Source organism: Amphibalanus amphitrite, unplaced genomic scaffold (assembly GCF_019059575.1).
Source record: "Amphibalanus amphitrite isolate SeventyFive unplaced genomic scaffold, NRLGWU_Aamphi_draft 001551F_arrow, whole genome shotgun sequence".
Classification (NCBI taxonomy): domain Eukaryota; kingdom Metazoa; phylum Arthropoda; class Thecostraca; order Balanomorpha; family Balanidae; genus Amphibalanus; species Amphibalanus amphitrite.
This window is the reverse complement of record NW_024883044.1, coordinates 92,706-111,327: the sequence shown is the minus strand read 5'-3', so window position 1 is coordinate 111,327 and position 18,622 is coordinate 92,706. Positions and strand designations below refer to the sequence as shown.

The window sequence follows — 18,622 nt, the reverse complement described above, 5'->3', positions numbered from 1 at the left end:
TTGATGTGTAGTTGGTGGTGTATTACGGGATAGTACGTGAATGTTTTTAATTCTGGAAATGTAAGGATGGCCTGAAATACTGTGCAATGACACAAAAACCCGCACTCCTTATGTCCCAATCATCCAAGCTCGTATTATGCCATCCTCCCCAACCGAACACTCCTGTTGAAATAGCTACCAATCCTTTAGAAGACGGCCACCCGCTCTCGTCACAGAAGTCACCAAGAAACACGACGAAACGGCACCAAATAGCACGGCAGAAACGGGCTCTCAAACGTTTAGTCGCGGGGCGCGACTATAAAAAGAGGTCTGAAAATGTAACGCAGATGCGTTACATTTTTTTTCATCTTTCATGCTGAACTGCAAGCTGTGCCACAAGCTGAAACACGGCCATCTGCGAGCGCCGCACAGACACGGTCAGCCGGCTAAATCGGCTGTGATACCCTCTCTCCGTCCCAGCTGGCGTCCACACAGACGGCGCAGTAGGCTCTGACAAACAGGGGTCCTCTATAGATGACCACCCCACTTCATGAGAACCCGGATCTGAAGCCAACAAATAGCATACCGAAACGCGCCATTCTGCCAGCCTCGAGCCATTAATCAGTTTAGCCTTTGGAAAACAAGACTCTGTCCCACGCTCGGCACCCCGCCAGAGAACAAGGAGAGGGGAGTGCAGACCGGCCCTGATTTGAACCAAAACAAGAAAGGGGAGCGGAGACCGACCCGGGTTGTACGAAAACAGGATGAAATGGAACTCGGTCGCCAACGACAAAATATAGGACATCTGGCCGGACCTGACTTCAAAACAAGGGGAGCAGAGGGCCAGGCCCGCCACCTGGCGCCTCAGGCGCCGTGAGCGCCGGCGGCGAATTCCACCCGGTCGCTGCGTGAAAGGGTGCGACTGCCATGGCCGGAGGGGAACCGAACTTTGTCAGCAAATCACGAACTTTCGAGGGCGGAGCCGAGTGCAGCTTCTGAGAATGGAGGACGGAGATTGGACAAGGTGATGCTGCCCGGCCCTCTGAAGTATGACGTCATCAGAAGTATAAGTTGATGAAACGGAACTGGAACGGGCTCTCTGGCACTCCCTCGGACGACGCATTCGACGCCGCTCTTCGCTCTCGGCTCACATTTGACATCGTGGACAGCCCACGAGACACCAGCGGCTGGCATCACGGCGCCGGCGGCGGCTCCGGCCGCCTGGCGGGGCGCTGGACGGACACGGCCATCATGTCAGCGACTCCATCTCAAGTAAGGTCATGGTGATCACGGGCACGCACCTAGTCCCTAAATCCTTCAAATAATCACCCCCCCCTTTTTTTTACTGCTATGTGAGCCACATTATGTTTCCTTTTTTTTGGTGTCGTTGCGCAATAATTTAGGCCATTCAGTTTAGGTAGTTCAGTTTATTTGAGAACCTTCAGTCTAGGTAGCTTAATTTAACAATCCGATTTCGGACAACTAGTTAACTATGGGCGTGGTGCGAGACGCGTGCCGACGTGGAGTGGACCCTCGTCCGGCGCCCCGGGGTGATTAAGGCGCCATTCAGTTTAGGTAATTCAATTTATTTTGAGAACTTTCAGTCTAGGTAGCCTGATTTAACAATCCGATTTCGGCCAATTATTTAACTATGGGCGTGGTGCGAGACGCGTGCCGACGTGGAGTGAACCCTCGTCTGGTGCTCCGTGGTGATCAAGACGGACGGAGGGGATTATGTACCATGGTGAGTCGGAAAGGGGCTAGGCGACTTTGTACCGCACCGCGCAGCGTGTGAGGCTCACTTGCCGGACGGCCTGGTCATTGGTCACGGAACGTTCTTTTCCAAGTTTGACATGTACAGGATTTTAAAGCATTGTGTCAGGAAGATGTCAATAAATGGGACTTGTACATATTGTAATACGAGTGTAAGGAGTGGTGAAAGGAAAGGACCGGAGAGTAAAATGTCACAGACCATATGCCATCTACACAGCCGGAGAGGAAGTCGTTGCGGGAGAGGAAGTGGTTTCGAGGTATCCAATTCGCCATAGTATTTGGTAACAGAACAGTTCTTCTTCTCGTCTGCCTGGTTCTCAAGGGACATCCAAATCCGATAGGGCCCAGGTAGTTTATCGAGCCCGTTGGGCCCGATCCATCTCAAGGTGGGTGGAGCCGGCCGGCGCGGCCGTCAGTGATTGGCTCAGTGGTTTGGTAGTACAGCGTACGGGACGACCAGAACTATACACGTTTCGGAGACCACGGGAGTGGCCAGGCTGGCCTCAAACATCCGAACCGATTCCACCCCTTATTGTCGTCTGTTCAGTGCTGGCCGGTTATTCTCCTGCCTAACAGCGCCCGCACAGGAGCTGTTCATTCTCCTGCCTAACAGCGCCCGCACAGGTGCTGCTTATCCTCCTGTCCTAAGACCAACGCAGCGCCCGCACAGGAGCTGTTCATCCTCCTGCCTAACAGCGCCCGCACAGGAGCTGTTCATTCTCCTGCCCAACAGCGCCCGCACAGGAGCTGTTCATCCTCTTGCCTAACAGCGCCCGCACAGGAGCTGTTCATTCTCCTGCCTAACAGCGCCCGCACAGGAGCTGTTCATTCTCCTGCCTAACAGCGCCCGCACAGGAGCTGTTCATCCTCCTGCCTAACAGCGCCCGCACAGGAGCTGTTCATCCTCCTGCCTAACAGCGCCCGCACAGGAGCTGTTCATCCTCCTGCCTAACAGCGCCCGCACAGGAGCTGTCCATTCTCCTGCCTAACAGCGCCCGCACAGGAGCTGTTCATTCTCCTGCCTGACAGCGCCCGCACAGGAGCTGTTCATTCTCCAGCCTAACAGCGCCCGCACAGGAGCTGTTCATTCTCCTGCCTAACGGCGCCCGCACAGGAGCTGTTCATCCTCCTGCCTAACAGCGCCCGCACAGGAGCTGTTCAATCTCCTGCCTAACAGCGCCCGCACAGGAGCTGTTCATCCTCCTGCCTAACAGCGCCCGCACAGGAGCTGTTCATTCTCCTGCCTAACAGCGCCCGCACAGGTGCTGCTTATCCTCCTGTCCTAAGACCAACGCAGCGCCCGCACAGGAGCTGTTCATCCTCCTGCCTAACAGTGTCCGCACAGGAGCTGCTTATCCTCGTCTGGTCAGCACTGGCCGGGTCATACGTTCCCATTTTCCAACCCAGAACGGCCTCAACTAAGGGATTTCCGCTCAGCCTGGTCCGCACTGGTCGGTGGCTTAACTTTGAAAAAAAGGTGACGGTGGAGGACGAGAACGAGAAAGACGAGTTGTTAGTTCGAGCTAGAGTCTCAGTAAATCCTCCCCACTAAAGTCAACCCGCACCTAAGATGAATAAGGGACTCCAAGGGGACAGATAATGCACGTCACGCCCCTGTGCGTGGGAAGTCCACCGACGCGGCTACGGGTTAGGAGGGAGATGAGAAGCGAGTGAAATGGAAGAAGACTGTACACGTAAAGGAATCGGATTTCCTGAATGAAGCTCAGCTCGGATAGACCCCACTTAAATAGTAGGCCTCGCTTGGGTAAGCCCTGGATACGTGCAATAAGTCGCGAAGTGAAGGGAAGGGATGAGAGCGAGTTGAGGATCGATTATTGAGGATGAGTGCATAGCCGACGAAGGCTAATCCGTTCGGTTGCCGGCGCGGGCCCCATAAAGCCGTGGCTATACGGAGACGATGCAGGCAGCCCGGAGGGACCTAGTGACCCCGCCCGGTTTTAAAAGATAGGTTAGGTCCGCTATCGGTCCATTGAGTGATCAGCGCAGGATGACATTCGATAAGCGACGTAGGTAGTTTCGGAGATGGTTAGGACCCCAGGCGTCCCAGCGAGGAGACGTATGCCGCCGGTTAAGTAATGTCCCGCGAAGAAACGTGTGATGCTGCAGGACGGGGGTGAACATTAAATACCAAAGCATGCGAGTCGGGTGATCGCGGTAAGTCGGTACTGGCTACCCCGCTGTTAGTCGATTTACTCCGGCCGTGCAGCGGTCATTTCGGATAGGTCTGTGACGACAGCTTAACTACCAGCAACGGATAGATAGGGCTTCGGGCACCTATAAAGCTGGTAGTCGTGGATTGTGTGAAGCCAACGGAGGCTAACCCGTTCGGTCGCCGGTGCTGTTTCAAAAGCCGTGGCTATACGGAGACGATGCAGGCAGCCCGGACGGACCTAGTTACCCAGCCCGGTTTCAAAGTTTAGATAAGCCCACCGCGGGCCGTGGTACGCTTAGTTTTCGTTTTCTTATAGGCAATTTGGCACAACTGGTAGTCATGGATTCGTGTAAAGCCGACGAACGACTAATCCCTTTCGGTCGCCGGGGGCTGGCCCGAAAACCGCGGCTATACGGAGACGATGCAGGCAGCCCGGACGGACCTTAGTTACCCAGCCCCGGTCTCAAATTTCAAATAAGTCCCCCCGCGGAAACCGGACTACACAGTGTCCTGCGAGCCGTAGTCTCGGAACCGCTGGCCGAAGGACATTTATGTTTTTTGTGTAGATAGTTCGACATGGTGATAGGATGGACCGCAATAAGTCACGTAACGCGAGGGTCGAGTGCCGAAATCTGTGGTGGGTCGTATCTCTAATTGTGTAGCGTGAGCATTATGAAGCGTTCGTTTGATGTACGGAGCATTGTGGTTATGAAGGGATAACGGTTAATAAAATCTAAGGTCAACGACTTAATTACGACTTGCGCACGCCTTAGCACCACCGGGGGAAGTTAGGCAAGGGGGAGGGATCAGAGATGGTTAACTCTGATAATTTATAAGGTATGGCTGGGCGTATGACAGAAATGAGAGGGGACGGGCAAATGAACGTATGATTGGCATGTATATCCGGTGGGAGATAACCCTCAGCTAGGACGGGTGCTATTGTTTGAGAGTGGGACCTTTGTTTAGTAGAGTTGGGTTCGTATTTCAGTGTGATCAAGGTAATAGGTTAATATTATCCCTCCTCCCATTCCTTAACCCTGGCCTATGTGTTTCCGATGATTGATCGCCCCGGAAAGATAGAGTCAGAGTCGGAACGGGTTCGCGAGGGGCCGGATATAGAGACGGGCTTCTATGGAGCGCGCCGACGGAGCTCATCCCACTCACGAATGCCACTGCCCGGTTAGCCCCGCAACGCCGTGAAACCCCGCTACAGATTTGGCGCACCCAACGTGGGGTAGGATCAATCAAAGGAATCATGAAGTCGGTGGACGGACGTGCATTGCCGAACCCAATGCTAAAATTTCAGAGGAAATGCGAGCGTGAGTGAGAAAACTTATTATGTCTGAGCTAGATGCAGTGGGAGCTGGTCACTCAGTGCAGCGTTACTCGGGTTAAATTGATTTGATTGAAATCAGAAAGCGTGGATTGCTGGAGGGTGTATATATCATGAAGTGATAAGGGTAACTCGAGAATCAATTTTAAGTGACGGGCGAGCGGGCTTAGTATAGTTTTTTCGGCTACAGGTATCGCTAACTAAAATTATGTGGCTCACATCTAGCGAACCCTAACCTTGAGTGAAATCCCGTGATCCAAAGTTAGAGTAATCACACCGAGGATGCCATTTTAACCCAATTTTTAAGAGATTGTACCCATCCTATACCAAAAAGGTGCAGTGACCTATGTGTGACCCGTGGACTTACCCGCCTCTGGAGAGAACTGACAGGAGACCGGCAACCGTCCACGAGCCGTTCTCCGTGACGGAAACCCCCGTTACAGAACAGGCAGTCATGTATGTTGCCGAACCCAATGAACGTACTAAAAATACGACTGAGCACGACGCTATGAAGAAATTGAATGTGCTGAAATGAAAATCAGGATTGAAGAAGGCAAAAGTCACCAATAGGACGCAGCATACTGAAATGAAGGTGACAGCGCAGATTGTAAATGATTGAGGCACGTTTTAGAAGCAGTATGGAAAGCTGAATTGCGATAAGAACAAGAAGGACAACACACAGCCGAGTGACGGGCGACGGCGAGAAAGAAGACATTGAAGTAGTATACCGATGGAAACGACGTTGATACTAAATGGCAATGGATACATGCAATCACAGAAAGGAAACGACAGCTGAGAAGAGTAAAATGCAAATGATTGAAGAACTGTAACATCACGAAGCCCTTTGGAAGAGCAAACGTGCAGCACAGAGAAGAAGAGACGCCGACAGAAGAACAGAAAAAAAGGTAGTCATCAACAGCGACTGCCTGACAGCCAGTGCCCAATGGAACTCAAAATGAAGGCAACGCCGGAAATAAATAACAACAGAAGACCGGAAGAAGGAGAAGGAGACACGAATAGAACCAAAACTACAATGTTGTTAGCAGTTGCATCGCACGTCTGTGACGACAAAATCAGACGGCAACCGGAGTAATGGTGACGACAACTACAACCATGAAGCATCATTAGACACGACCATTCAGGGACACCTCAATGCTGCCTGTTTCAACCAAAATGGACAGCTGTAATGGACCGGGCCAGTCTGCGGGCCGATTTCTGGACCGCCCGCCGCACTGGCAGGCGGTGACCCGCCGTTCATCAATTGCAGGTGGCTCCCATTTCCCAAACTTCGAGACCGATCATGTGATCTGCAGCAGGCCGGAGCGATGTTCTCAACGTCACAGCCAAGTAATCATGGAGCAGGCTGCAGTGGAACCACACCTGCCGCCAGATGTGACAGCCAAACCATCATCGGCAGTCTACACCAGAGCGCAGCCTCTGCGGCCACCAGACCAGCAGAAACAGCTTGGAAGCCACGTTCAACCAGGCTCAGCCACAGACGACGAGTTCTGGGCCGATCATAGCCAGCCCTGACAGCTCACCAGGGCAGCTGCGTACGACATCGATGGTCGGCGAGGACTACGACTACAACTACGAGACTGGGGAAATCCGGAACTGGGACACGACTACAGCAGCAGCCGGCCGGTTCGAGACCAAATCGCGGACGACCGCCAGTCCGTCATCGCGGCCATCCCGGACCGGAGCTGTCGTGGCTCATGGAGCCACCATCAGGTGCCGTGCTCACTTCTTTGGCATACCACAATCTGCACCGGTATGTTATCGCTAATTTGATCTGAATTATAGTGACCAAATGTACCAATGTTATTTTTTTTTTGTATTGTCATGTGTTAATTATTTCAATGGTTTCATTCAATTTCCATTGTTTTGCGCGCAAATAATTTGATGTGTAGTTGGTGGTGTATTACGGGATAGTACGTGAATGTTTTTAATTCTGGAAATGTAAGGATGGCCTGAAATACTGTGCAATGACACAAAAACCCGCACTCCTTATGTCCCAATCATCCAAGCTCGTATTATGCCATCCTCCCCAACCGAACACTCCTGTTGAAATAGCTACCAATCCTTTAGAAGACGGCCACCCGCTCTCGTCACAGAAGTCACCAAGAAACACGACGAAACGGCACCAAATAGCACGGCAGAAACGGGCTCTCAAACGTTTAGTCGCGGGGCGCGACTATAAAAAGAGGTCTGAAAATGTAACGCAGATGCGTTACATTTTTTTTCATCTTTCATGCTGAACTGCAAGCTGTGCCACAAGCTGAAACACGGCCATCTGCGAGCGCCGCACAGACACGGTCAGCCGGCTAAATCGGCTGTGATACCCTCTCTCCGTCCCAGCTGGCGTCCACACAGACGGCGCAGTAGGCTCTGACAAACAGGGGTCCTCTATAGATGACCACCCCACTTCATGAGAACCCGGATCTGAAGCCAACAAATAGCATACCGAAACGCGCCATTCTGCCAGCCTCGAGCCATTAATCAGTTTAGCCTTTGGAAAACAAGACTCTGTCCCACGCTCGGCACCCCGCCAGAGAACAAGGAGAGGGGAGTGCAGACCGGCCCTGATTTGAACCAAAACAAGAAAGGGGAGCGGAGACCGACCCGGGTTGTACGAAAACAGGATGAAATGGAACTCGGTCGCCAACGACAAAATATAGGACATCTGGCCGGACCTGACTTCAAAACAAGGGGAGCAGAGGGCCAGGCCCGCCACCTGGCGCCTCAGGCGCCGTGAGCGCCGGCGGCGAATTCCACCCGGTCGCTGCGTGAAAGGGTGCGACTGCCATGGCCGGAGGGGAACCGAACTTTGTCAGCAAATCACGAACTTTCGAGGGCGGAGCCGAGTGCAGCTTCTGAGAATGGAGGACGGAGATTGGACAAGGTGATGCTGCCCGGCCCTCTGAAGTATGACGTCATCAGAAGTATAAGTTGATGAAACGGAACTGGAACGGGCTCTCTGGCACTCCCTCGGACGACGCATTCGACGCCGCTCTTCGCTCTCGGCTCACATTTGACATCGTGGACAGCCCACGAGACACCAGCGGCTGGCATCACGGCGCCGGCGGCGGCTCCGGCCGCCTGGCGGGGCGCTGGACGGACACGGCCATCATGTCAGCGACTCCATCTCAAGTAAGGTCATGGTGATCACGGGCACGCACCTAGTCCCTAAATCCTTCAAATAATCACCCCCCCCCCTTTTTTTTACTGCTATGTGAGCCACATTATGTTTCCTTTTTTTTGGTGTCGTTGCGCAATAATTTAGGCCATTCAGTTTAGGTAGTTCAGTTTATTTGAGAACCTTCAGTCTAGGTAGCTTAATTTAACAATCCGATTTCGGACAACTAGTTAACTATGGGCGTGGTGCGAGACGCGTGCCGACGTGGAGTGGACCCTCGTCCGGCGCCCCGGGGTGATTAAGGCGCCATTCAGTTTAGGTAATTCAATTTATTTTGAGAACTTTCAGTCTAGGTAGCCTGATTTAACAATCCGATTTCGGCCAATTATTTAACTATGGGCGTGGTGCGAGACGCGTGCCGACGTGGAGTGAACCCTCGTCTGGTGCTCCGTGGTGATCAAGACGGACGGAGGGGATTATGTACCATGGTGAGTCGGAAAGGGGCTAGGCGACTTTGTACCGCACCGCGCAGCGTGTGAGGCTCACTTGCCGGACGGCCTGGTCATTGGTCACGGAACGTTCTTTTCCAAGTTTGACATGTACAGGATTTTAAAGCATTGTGTCAGGAAGATGTCAATAAATGGGACTTGTACATATTGTAATACGAGTGTAAGGAGTGGTGAAAGGAAAGGACCGGAGAGTAAAATGTCACAGACCATATGCCATCTACACAGCCGGAGAGGAAGTCGTTGCGGGAGAGGAAGTGGTTTCGAGGTATCCAATTCGCCATAGTATTTGGTAACAGAACAGTTCTTCTTCTCGTCTGCCTGGTTCTCAAGGGACATCCAAATCCGATAGGGCCCAGGTAGTTTATCGAGCCCGTTGGGCCCGATCCATCTCAAGGTGGGTGGAGCCGGCCGGCGCGGCCGTCAGTGATTGGCTCAGTGGTTTGGTAGTACAGCGTACGGGACGACCAGAACTATACACGTTTCGGAGACCACGGGAGTGGCCAGGCTGGCCTCAAACATCCGAACCGATTCCACCCCTTATTGTCGTCTGTTCAGTGCTGGCCGGTTATTCTCCTGCCTAACAGCGCCCGCACAGGAGCTGTTCATTCTCCTGCCTAACAGCGCCCGCACAGGTGCTGCTTATCCTCCTGTCCTAAGACCAACGCAGCGCCCGCACAGGAGCTGTTCATCCTCCTGCCTAACAGCGCCCGCACAGGAGCTGTTCATTCTCCTGCCCAACAGCGCCCGCACAGGAGCTGTTCATCCTCTTGCCTAACAGCGCCCGCACAGGAGCTGTTCATTCTCCTGCCTAACAGCGCCCGCACAGGAGCTGTTCATTCTCCTGCCTAACAGCGCCCGCACAGGAGCTGTTCATCCTCCTGCCTAACAGCGCCCGCACAGGAGCTGTTCATCCTCCTGCCTAACAGCGCCCGCACAGGAGCTGTTCATCCTCCTGCCTAACAGCGCCCGCACAGGAGCTGTCCATTCTCCTGCCTAACAGCGCCCGCACAGGAGCTGTTCATTCTCCTGCCTGACAGCGCCCGCACAGGAGCTGTTCATTCTCCAGCCTAACAGCGCCCGCACAGGAGCTGTTCATTCTCCTGCCTAACGGCGCCCGCACAGGAGCTGTTCATCCTCCTGCCTAACAGCGCCCGCACAGGAGCTGTTCAATCTCCTGCCTAACAGCGCCCGCACAGGAGCTGTTCATCCTCCTGCCTAACAGCGCCCGCACAGGAGCTGTTCATTCTCCTGCCTAACAGCGCCCGCACAGGTGCTGCTTATCCTCCTGTCCTAAGACCAACGCAGCGCCCGCACAGGAGCTGTTCATCCTCCTGCCTAACAGTGTCCGCACAGGAGCTGCTTATCCTCGTCTGGTCAGCACTGGCCGGGTCATACGTTCCCATTTTCCAACCCAGAACGGCCTCAACTAAGGGATTTCCGCTCAGCCTGGTCCGCACTGGTCGGTGGCTTAACTTTGAAAAAAAAGGTGACGGTGGAGGACGAGAACGAGAAAGACGAGTTGTTAGTTCGAGCTAGAGTCTCAGTAAATCCTCCCCACTAAAGTCAACCCGCACCTAAGATGAATAAGGGACTCCAAGGGGACAGATAATGCACGTCACGCCCCTGTGCGTGGGAAGTCCACCGACGCGGCTACGGGTTAGGAGGGAGATGAGAAGCGAGTGAAATGGAAGAAGACTGTACACGTAAAGGAATCGGATTTCCTGAATGAAGCTCGGCTCGGATAGACCCCACTTAAATAGTAGGCCTCGCTTGGGTAAGCCCTGGATACGTGCAATAAGTCGCGAAGTGAAGGGAAGGGATGAGAGCGAGTTGAGGATCGATTATTGAGGATGAGTGCATAGCCGACGAAGGCTAATCCGTTCGGTTGCCGGCGCGGGCCCCATAAAGCCGTGGCTATACGGAGACGATGCAGGCAGCCCGGAGGGACCTAGTGACCCCGCCCGGTTTTAAAAGATAGGTTAGGTCCGCTATCGGTCCATTGAGTGATCAGCGCAGGATGACATTCGATAAGCGACGTAGGTAGTTTCGGAGATGGTTAGGACCCCAGGCGTCCCAGCGAGGAGACGTATGCCGCCGGTTAAGTAATGTCCCGCGAAGAAACGTGTGATGCTGCAGGACGGGGGTGAACATTAAATACCAAAGCATGCGAGTCGGGTGATCGCGGTAAGTCGGTACTGGCCACCCCGCTGTTAGTCGATTTACTCCGGCCGTGCAGCGGTCATTTCGGATAGGTCTGTGACGACAGCTTAACTACCAGCAACGGATAGATAGGGCTTCGGGCACCTATAACGCTGGTAGTCGTGGATTGTGTGAAGCCAACGGAGGCTAACCCGTTCGGTCGCCGGTGCTGTTTCAAAAGCCGTGGCTATACGGAGACGATGCAGGCAGCCCGGACGGACCTAGTTACCCAGCCCGGTTTCAAAGTTTAGATAAGCCCACCGCGGGCCGTGGTACGCTTAGTTTTCGTTTTCTTATAGGCAATTTGGCACAACTGGTAGTCATGGATTCGTGTAAAGCCGACGAACGACTAATCCCTTTCGGTCGCCGGGGGCTGGCCCGAAAACCGCGGCTATACGGAGACGATGCAGGCAGCCCGGACGGACCTTAGTTACCCAGCCCCGGTCTCAAATTTCAAATAAGTCCCCCCGCGGAAACCGGACTACACAGTGTCCTGCGAGCCGTAGTCTCGGAACCGCTGGCCGAAGGACATTTATGTTTTTTGTGTAGATAGTTCGACATGGTGATAGGATGGACCGCAATAAGTCACGTAACGCGAGGGTCGAGTGCCGAAATCTGTGGTGGGTCGTATCTCTAATTGTGTAGCGTGAGCATTATGAAGCGTTCGTTTGATGTACGGAGCATTGTGGTTATGAAGGGATAACGGTTAATAAAATCTAAGGTCAACGACTTAATTACGACTTGCGCACGCCTTAGCACCACCGGGGGAAGTTAGGCAAGGGGGAGGGATCAGAGATGGTTAACTCTGATAATTTATAAGGTATGGCTGGGCGTATGACAGAAATGAGAGGGGACGGGCAAATGAACGTATGATTGGCATGTATATCCGGTGGGAGATAACCCTCAGCTAGGACGGGTGCTATTGTTTGAGAGTGGGACCTTTGTTTAGTAGAGTTGGGTTCGTATTTCAGTGTGATCAAGGTAATAGGTTAATATTATCCCTCCTCCCATTCCTTAACCCTGGCCTATGTGTTTCCGATGATTGATCGCCCCGGAGAATGTAAAGACAGAGTCGGGACGAGTTCGCGAGGGGCTGAACCGAGAAGGGCTTTTACGAGTAGATGCGCACCGACTAGGCCGATTTTAACACCCCCACTCGAGCCAGCCCACCTGCTGAGAAGACACTGCCCGGTTAGCCCCGCAACGCCGCGAAACCCCGCTACAATTCCATGTTCCTAGTTGGTTCTTTATTACATTTAATAGCCGATTTTCATAAGTTTTGAAGTGCTGACACAAAATTTCCGTTCAAAGTGTGACACTAAATTTTCGGGCCTTCTTAACTCGTCAAATGTCTGCGACAGACTCAAGTACCGTTCAAGTGCCACAGGGCTCATGAGCTTGCTTTTCACACAGGCTCCGAAGGAGCTCCACTGAGCTCTAAGAAGCCTTCAGAGGGCCCAAACCGGCCTCTGAGAGTCCCACTGGTGTCCATATTCTCTGAGGGCCCATACAGGGATCTTTGAGGACCTTACACATGCGTAGACCTCTGAAGGGTCACACGCATCTTTGAGAATACTTTCAAAAATTTCTGAGAACCCTAGACCTCTGATAGCTCAGTCGAGCTTTTGAGGCGACAGATTTTGCACAACTCACGTGTACCTCTGAGGGTCCCAGCACATGTTTCTTATGTCCTTATGTAGGGTCCTTAGGGATTCGACACAGACCTCCAGGGTTCACACTGCTATCTGAGGGCTCACGGCTCACCCTGGGCCTGGTCTCTTAGCGCCCGCCGCCCACACTGGCTTCTGAGGGCCCCACCTTGGGCTCGGAAAAAGCACCACATACACGTAACTACTATATTTGGGGTGACCAACGCCGATCTTCAGGATCCTAAGCAGGCTTCTGAGAGCCCACACTGACCCTGAGTGGCCTAAAATGGCCTGGAAGTCCCAAGCCTGTCGCTAAGGGATCCCTTGCCGCTATGCCGTGCGAAATTTTGGTTCCGTTATCTTTTCTTCGCGTTTGCAGCGCTTTCCTACACACGAAAAACGAAAAACTTTTTGTTCACACATACCTCCTCTCACTGAAGCAAAGATGAATTAGGTACTTCCGATCCACACTTCCGTGAGTTCCGACATTCAATCTCCGCCGAAAGCCCAACTTAGCTATCGGCGGCTGGGATGAGCCCTTGAGTGAGCTAGGATGAGCCCATTTCATGCAGAACCTCTGCGACTGCATGCATGCGTGAATGAAGGTTTCAGCAAGGCGATTCGCTTACTGAGCGTTTTTAACCTTTTTTCTGGGTGATGATCATGAGCGACGAGCGTCTGAACGGGGGCTCTCTAGAGTGCGTCGGCAATCGCAGCCATTGTGATTCTACCGGTCGTGTTTTTGTCCAAAAATTTCAAAATTTTGAAATTTCTGTAAAAAATGGCATGTCATAACTAGAAGGGAAACCTTGTCACCATCGTATTCCTCGCACCATTACGCGTCGAATGATATGTAAAATGAATGAGTAACGACTGGAGAAAGCCAAGATTTAACACGAAAGTTGATTTTGCCCCCCCAACCGAAAATCTCTGGCGACTCCTATGGCTTTTGGTGTGGGCTATGAATGACGAATGAATTACGAGATAAACTGAGGCATATTTCCGTGAAACGAAAAAAGATAAGCACAATTGGCGTGACGTGTCTGAGCCTGTACGTGATCTCTGTCTGGTCGACAGAACGGCCGAGATAGAGACTACCATTCACGACCGCCGCTCGTCAGAGATCCAGCTGCACCAGCAGAGGGTCGACAGTCACTGCCGGTCCGTGCACGACGAACTAAAGGTGGGTTCATACGAAGATTCAGCTGCACCAGCAGAGGGTCGACAGTCACTGCCGGTCCGTGCACGACGAACTAAAGGTGGGTTCATACGGAGATCCAGCTGCACCAGTAGAGGGCCGACAGCCACTGCCGGTCCGTGCACGACGAGCTAAAGGTGGGTTCATACGGAGATCCAGCTGCACCAGCAGAGGGTCGACAGCCACTGCCGGTCCGTGCACGACGAACTAAAGGTGGGTTCATATGGGATACAGCTGCACCAGCAGAGGGTCGACAGCCACTGCCGGTCCGTGCACGACGAACTAAAGGTGGGTTCATACGGAGATGCAGCTGCCCTAGCCACTGCCGGTTCGTGTACTACGTACTCAGGGTGGGTACACGGTGCTAAGCCGGGCGCGCTGTTCATTGTGCTCGGACGTTGATCACGAGGTGTGCTGCACAGGGGCTTGGACTTATGCCTCTCTGGCAATTCCGGACCACTCCTGCTGTTCAACTCCTATTCAATTCTCACAAGTGTCCCGCACAGTCGTCCGGTATTTACACTTGGTCCGGTTCTGTCTGGTCTCATCCATGCCTCACATGGTCCCGTCTGGTCCCGTCTGGCGTGGTCCGGTCCAGCCTGGTTCTCTGGGTGGAGTCTGGGCGGCGCTGTGATAAATATCACTCCCTCTCTCGCGCCCCCAGCTCATTGATTGAGTGCAACTAGAGCAGAGCAGGGGGTAGCTGCAGTCGCGGGGATGTTCTGCAACTCTGCCGCGGGGTAGGGAGCGGCGGAGGTAGAACCGATACCATCTGGAACACGGGACACGGCCCCTGCTGCTGGTGGGCAGCCCCCGGGCCCCTCCCTCCCCCGGGTCCCACCCGCCCCGCCCGGTCCAGCTCGTGGCCTTGGGGGACAGAGATGCGACTGCCCAGTGCCCACTGCCCGGCCACCTGGCATACCGGGCCAGAGCGAGACACCGCCCCGCCCACAGCGGACCGTTGGCATGCATGGGCACGCACGGCTGAACATGTGTTTAATATGCACGGGCGGGGCAGTCAAGGGGGTCATTCACGGAGTATTTATGTTTGCCAGTGGCCCTGGTCCAACAGGATTCGGTGCCACTTGTGATTACATGGCTGGGAGTGGCGGCCAAATGAGAGACAACTGCATTTGACTTCATTGCTTCTAGCCTGTAATTTCTGACGTCAGAAAAAAGTCTTCTAAATGACTTCCGCCATTTCTCCATTACATTGAATAATGAATTCATCTCATGTAGTACTTATCGGCTATGAACCATCCTACAATTACGAACGTGTCAATTGCATGGTTCTGATTACGGGGTTTCACACTCGCAATAATTTCCTCACGTATGGCTCCATCACTTTACAATCGCGCATACATCAGCAAATGTATTGGTATAGCGATGTGGGCGATCTTTCCGTGTGTTGCATATTTTTGTAGCGGTTTCTCTCCCTATGTATATCCGTGGTTTCTTTTTCTCCGTGTACGATGTACAGTCTGTCTTAAAAGAATCGTGCAAAGGAACGGTGGATCCATCAAGCCTGACCGAGGCAGGGCCTGCTATAATTTAAAAGTCACCGAACCAATTGACCTGGGGAATGGACGAGGATGTCAATTGCTTCGGTGACTTAAATTTAGCAGGCCCTTGCTCGGTCAGGCTTGATGGATTCACCGTTATCTTGCGCAGTACTTTTTAGACAGACTGTATGTACATAAATGCGGGTGTACATTTATGCGGGTTCCATGATTCCTTCATATAGGTATCGATGTCCGTAAGCAAGTACATCTGTGTATCTGTTTGTCCGTATGTCTGATTCTACTTATATGTATTACGCAATCGTGTATTGGTGTGTCGATGTTCCCGGGTGTGGTTTTTCCACCGCATGTCGGTATGTCCTTTTTTTGTCCGTGGATCCATATTCCATACGCCTGTCTACCACATCTTCCAACCCGCCCCGGGTATTTGTACATCCATGTATCCACGTGTCCCGTTCGCAGTGGATCCAGTCGCAGCAGTCGGGTGAAATGGAGGCGATCCGTGCGCGGCTGGACGAGGAGCGTGCCTGGCTGGCCGCCCACGAGCTGCGTTCCCGCTCTGCCTCTCGCAGCTACGTCCTGCAGATGATGCTGACGCAGATCGGAGAGCGCGAGGCGCGCTTTGTTGACAGTCTGGTGGAGCGGTCTGCCTCATTCCGGCAGCGCGTGGAGACGTTCAGTGCCGATCTGACGGCCAGTACTCGCGCCTTCCTGCACCAGCTGGTGCCGCAGCCGCCGCCCGAGGTGCCCCCGCCGTCCCGGCAGCCGTCAATGGCCGGCGCCGGCCGCACTGACAGCGTGCGGGTCGCTGTCCTCAGACAGGAGGCGAGAAAGGCGTCTGGTGCGCCGGCGGCCCAGCGGCGAGCTAGTTCCACACGCTCCAGTAAGCTGGCGGTCAGCAGACGAGTCAGCAGACGGAGGAGCAAGGAGGAGGATATTGCAGAGGGGGACGAGGCGGGTGCCACACAACCCCAGGTGGGCAACTTCAGCAATGAGGAGATCGTCAAGTACAAGGCGACGCTGAAGAAACTGCTGATGACCATTGATCAGACTGGGAAGATTCAGTGCAAGACGCTGGAACATAGGATGGAGCTTTTCTGCGCGGCGCTAGATGAAGCTATCAAAAAGGCCGAGGGCAGCATCCGAGCGCAGATTGGCGACGTGCAGTTCTCGGAGACCATGCAGCGCTACTACGTGTCCATCAACACACTGATCAAGTCAGAGATGCACCTGAACCAGGAGGAGACACAGGGGACCAAACAGCTGATCCGGAACCTGGCTGACAGGCTGGACGAATACGAGAAGAAATGGGAGGTAAACATGCGCAGGGAAAGCCAGCTGAGTGTATATTTCCAGCCGACTGCGGCCGTTCAGTGGCAAGAGCACTCTGTGGAGGTCTCCGGGTGTATCATGGAGGGCACCTCCGCGCTCGGCCGTGTAGAGGAACTCTTTGAGCAGATCTGCGCGCGCCACCGGTACCTCTATTACGCTCAGCTCGATGGTACGGTGGATTTCCGCGGGGATAGTTCAGAGGAGAGCCCTCAGTCGGGCGCGAACTCTGAGGCGGGAGCGGAAGGGCCGGACGGGGAGCCGGCGGCGGCTCAGTCTGGCACAGAGCTTCCACCTGCTGGCGGCTCGGCGGCGGCGGTAGTTCAGGCGCCTGCCGACGGCGGCGCCACCGTGCGTATGGACGAGACCATCGCTCGGCAGGCGCTGCAGAGCAGGAAGGGCCGCCGGGGCGCCACTAAAAAGGTCCGCGGGGTGTCGGGACGCCGGGCGGGGTCGACCCGGTCCAGCGCCAGCCGCGGGGCGAGCGGCGGCTCGGAGTCGGCCGGCGGCCCGGCGGACGGAACCGACTCTCCTCCGGCCAGCCCGACTGGCTCCGGCACAGCAGCCACGGCCGAGTCTGGCTACACTGCCGACGTGTCCGCCAGCGCCGAGACAGCCACGGTCACCACAGCGGCTACCTCGAACAAAACAGAGAAACGGCGCTCCGACAAGAAAAAGGCCGCTCAGGGGCTCTCCAAAATGGAGGAAGCAGAGGTGATCACGTTCTTATTCGGTAATGTCGAACGGCCGACCGACTCCAACAACTTCATCCAAAAGGTGCAATGGAAGATACTGAACGTGCTGCAGGAGACGCGAGAGACGGCCAGCAACTTCTACCTGCAGAAGGGCAGCCGCGCCGTGACACGACCCGACCTCGTGCCAGCCACCTACGACGAGCTTCTGGAGACGCTGTTTGCGCGATTCCAGGCGTACTACACGGAGAGCGCCCAGTACCAGCTGGCCTGTTTCGCCGAGTTCTGCGACGACTTTGCCGAGTTCGCACGGCAGGCTGCTCGGATCCCTTGCCTGCTATTCCGACATCAGTCGGAGTTGTTCTGTCGTCAGACGGCCGCTGTGACCCGGCGGCGCGTACAGCTTCTGTCCGAGCAGGAGCGGCTGTGGGCCGACACGGCTGCCGACCTGGAGCGCCGGCTGCGGCCCGGTCTCGGCCACCCCAACCAGCACTGTCGGCTGTTCGCGCTGGTCGAGTGGGCTGTGGAACAGAAGGAGGCCCACCTGACTCGGCTGCGGCAGCTGGACGCCGACCGGGCGGCGGCGCGCGACCAGCTACAGGCGGAGTTCGAGCGCAGTGCTGCATTCGTGGCGGACCGGTGCCGGGCGGCGCTGTTGGCTCTCACAGCCGCCGCCCATCTCAGTCCGACGGGACTGAAGACACTCACCCGTCTGCTGACTGAGGCCGTAGACCGGCCGAGGGAGGCCTGTCAGCGCGCCTGGGACGCGGAGAGCCGGGACTGTGAGACCGGCTGGGAGCAGGTGCTGCGCGCCGCTGTCACCGCCTGCCAGAGGTGGACGGCCAACTGGTTCAGTGGCGTGGAGGGAGTTCAGGAGCTGTACAGGATGTGTGAGGTCTGAACACGGTGCCGGAAATACACCATAGAGATGACATTACGTGATATTAAATCGGCAGGAATGGAGTGTAGAGGGCTGCTTGATTCAGTGTCGACGAATATTTATAGCTGCGATGCCAATGGCCAAAGCAAGGATAAACGGAGAAATAGATGTGGTCAACTAATGAATTGTTTATTAGGACATGCTACTGGAACAGTTTGCTTTGGTAATACAATTCTTCTTAGCCACGAATAA

The 18,622-nt window shown here is 54.4% G+C and overlaps 1 protein-coding gene across 1 annotated transcript in view; it reads left to right on the top strand.

Annotated features, from left to right (window-relative positions):
- The window catches only part of LOC122373786, a 39,787-nt gene extending 21,165 nt beyond the window's left edge, over window positions 1–18,622 (top strand). The window contains exons 12-13 of the mRNA XM_043352156.1: window positions 13,829–13,934; window positions 15,932–18,622. Coding sequence (XP_043208091.1) covers window positions 13,829–13,934; window positions 15,932–18,391 — 2,566 coding nt within the window. The 3' untranslated portion in view covers window positions 18,392–18,622. The remainder of the gene's footprint in view (window positions 1–13,828; window positions 13,935–15,931) is intronic.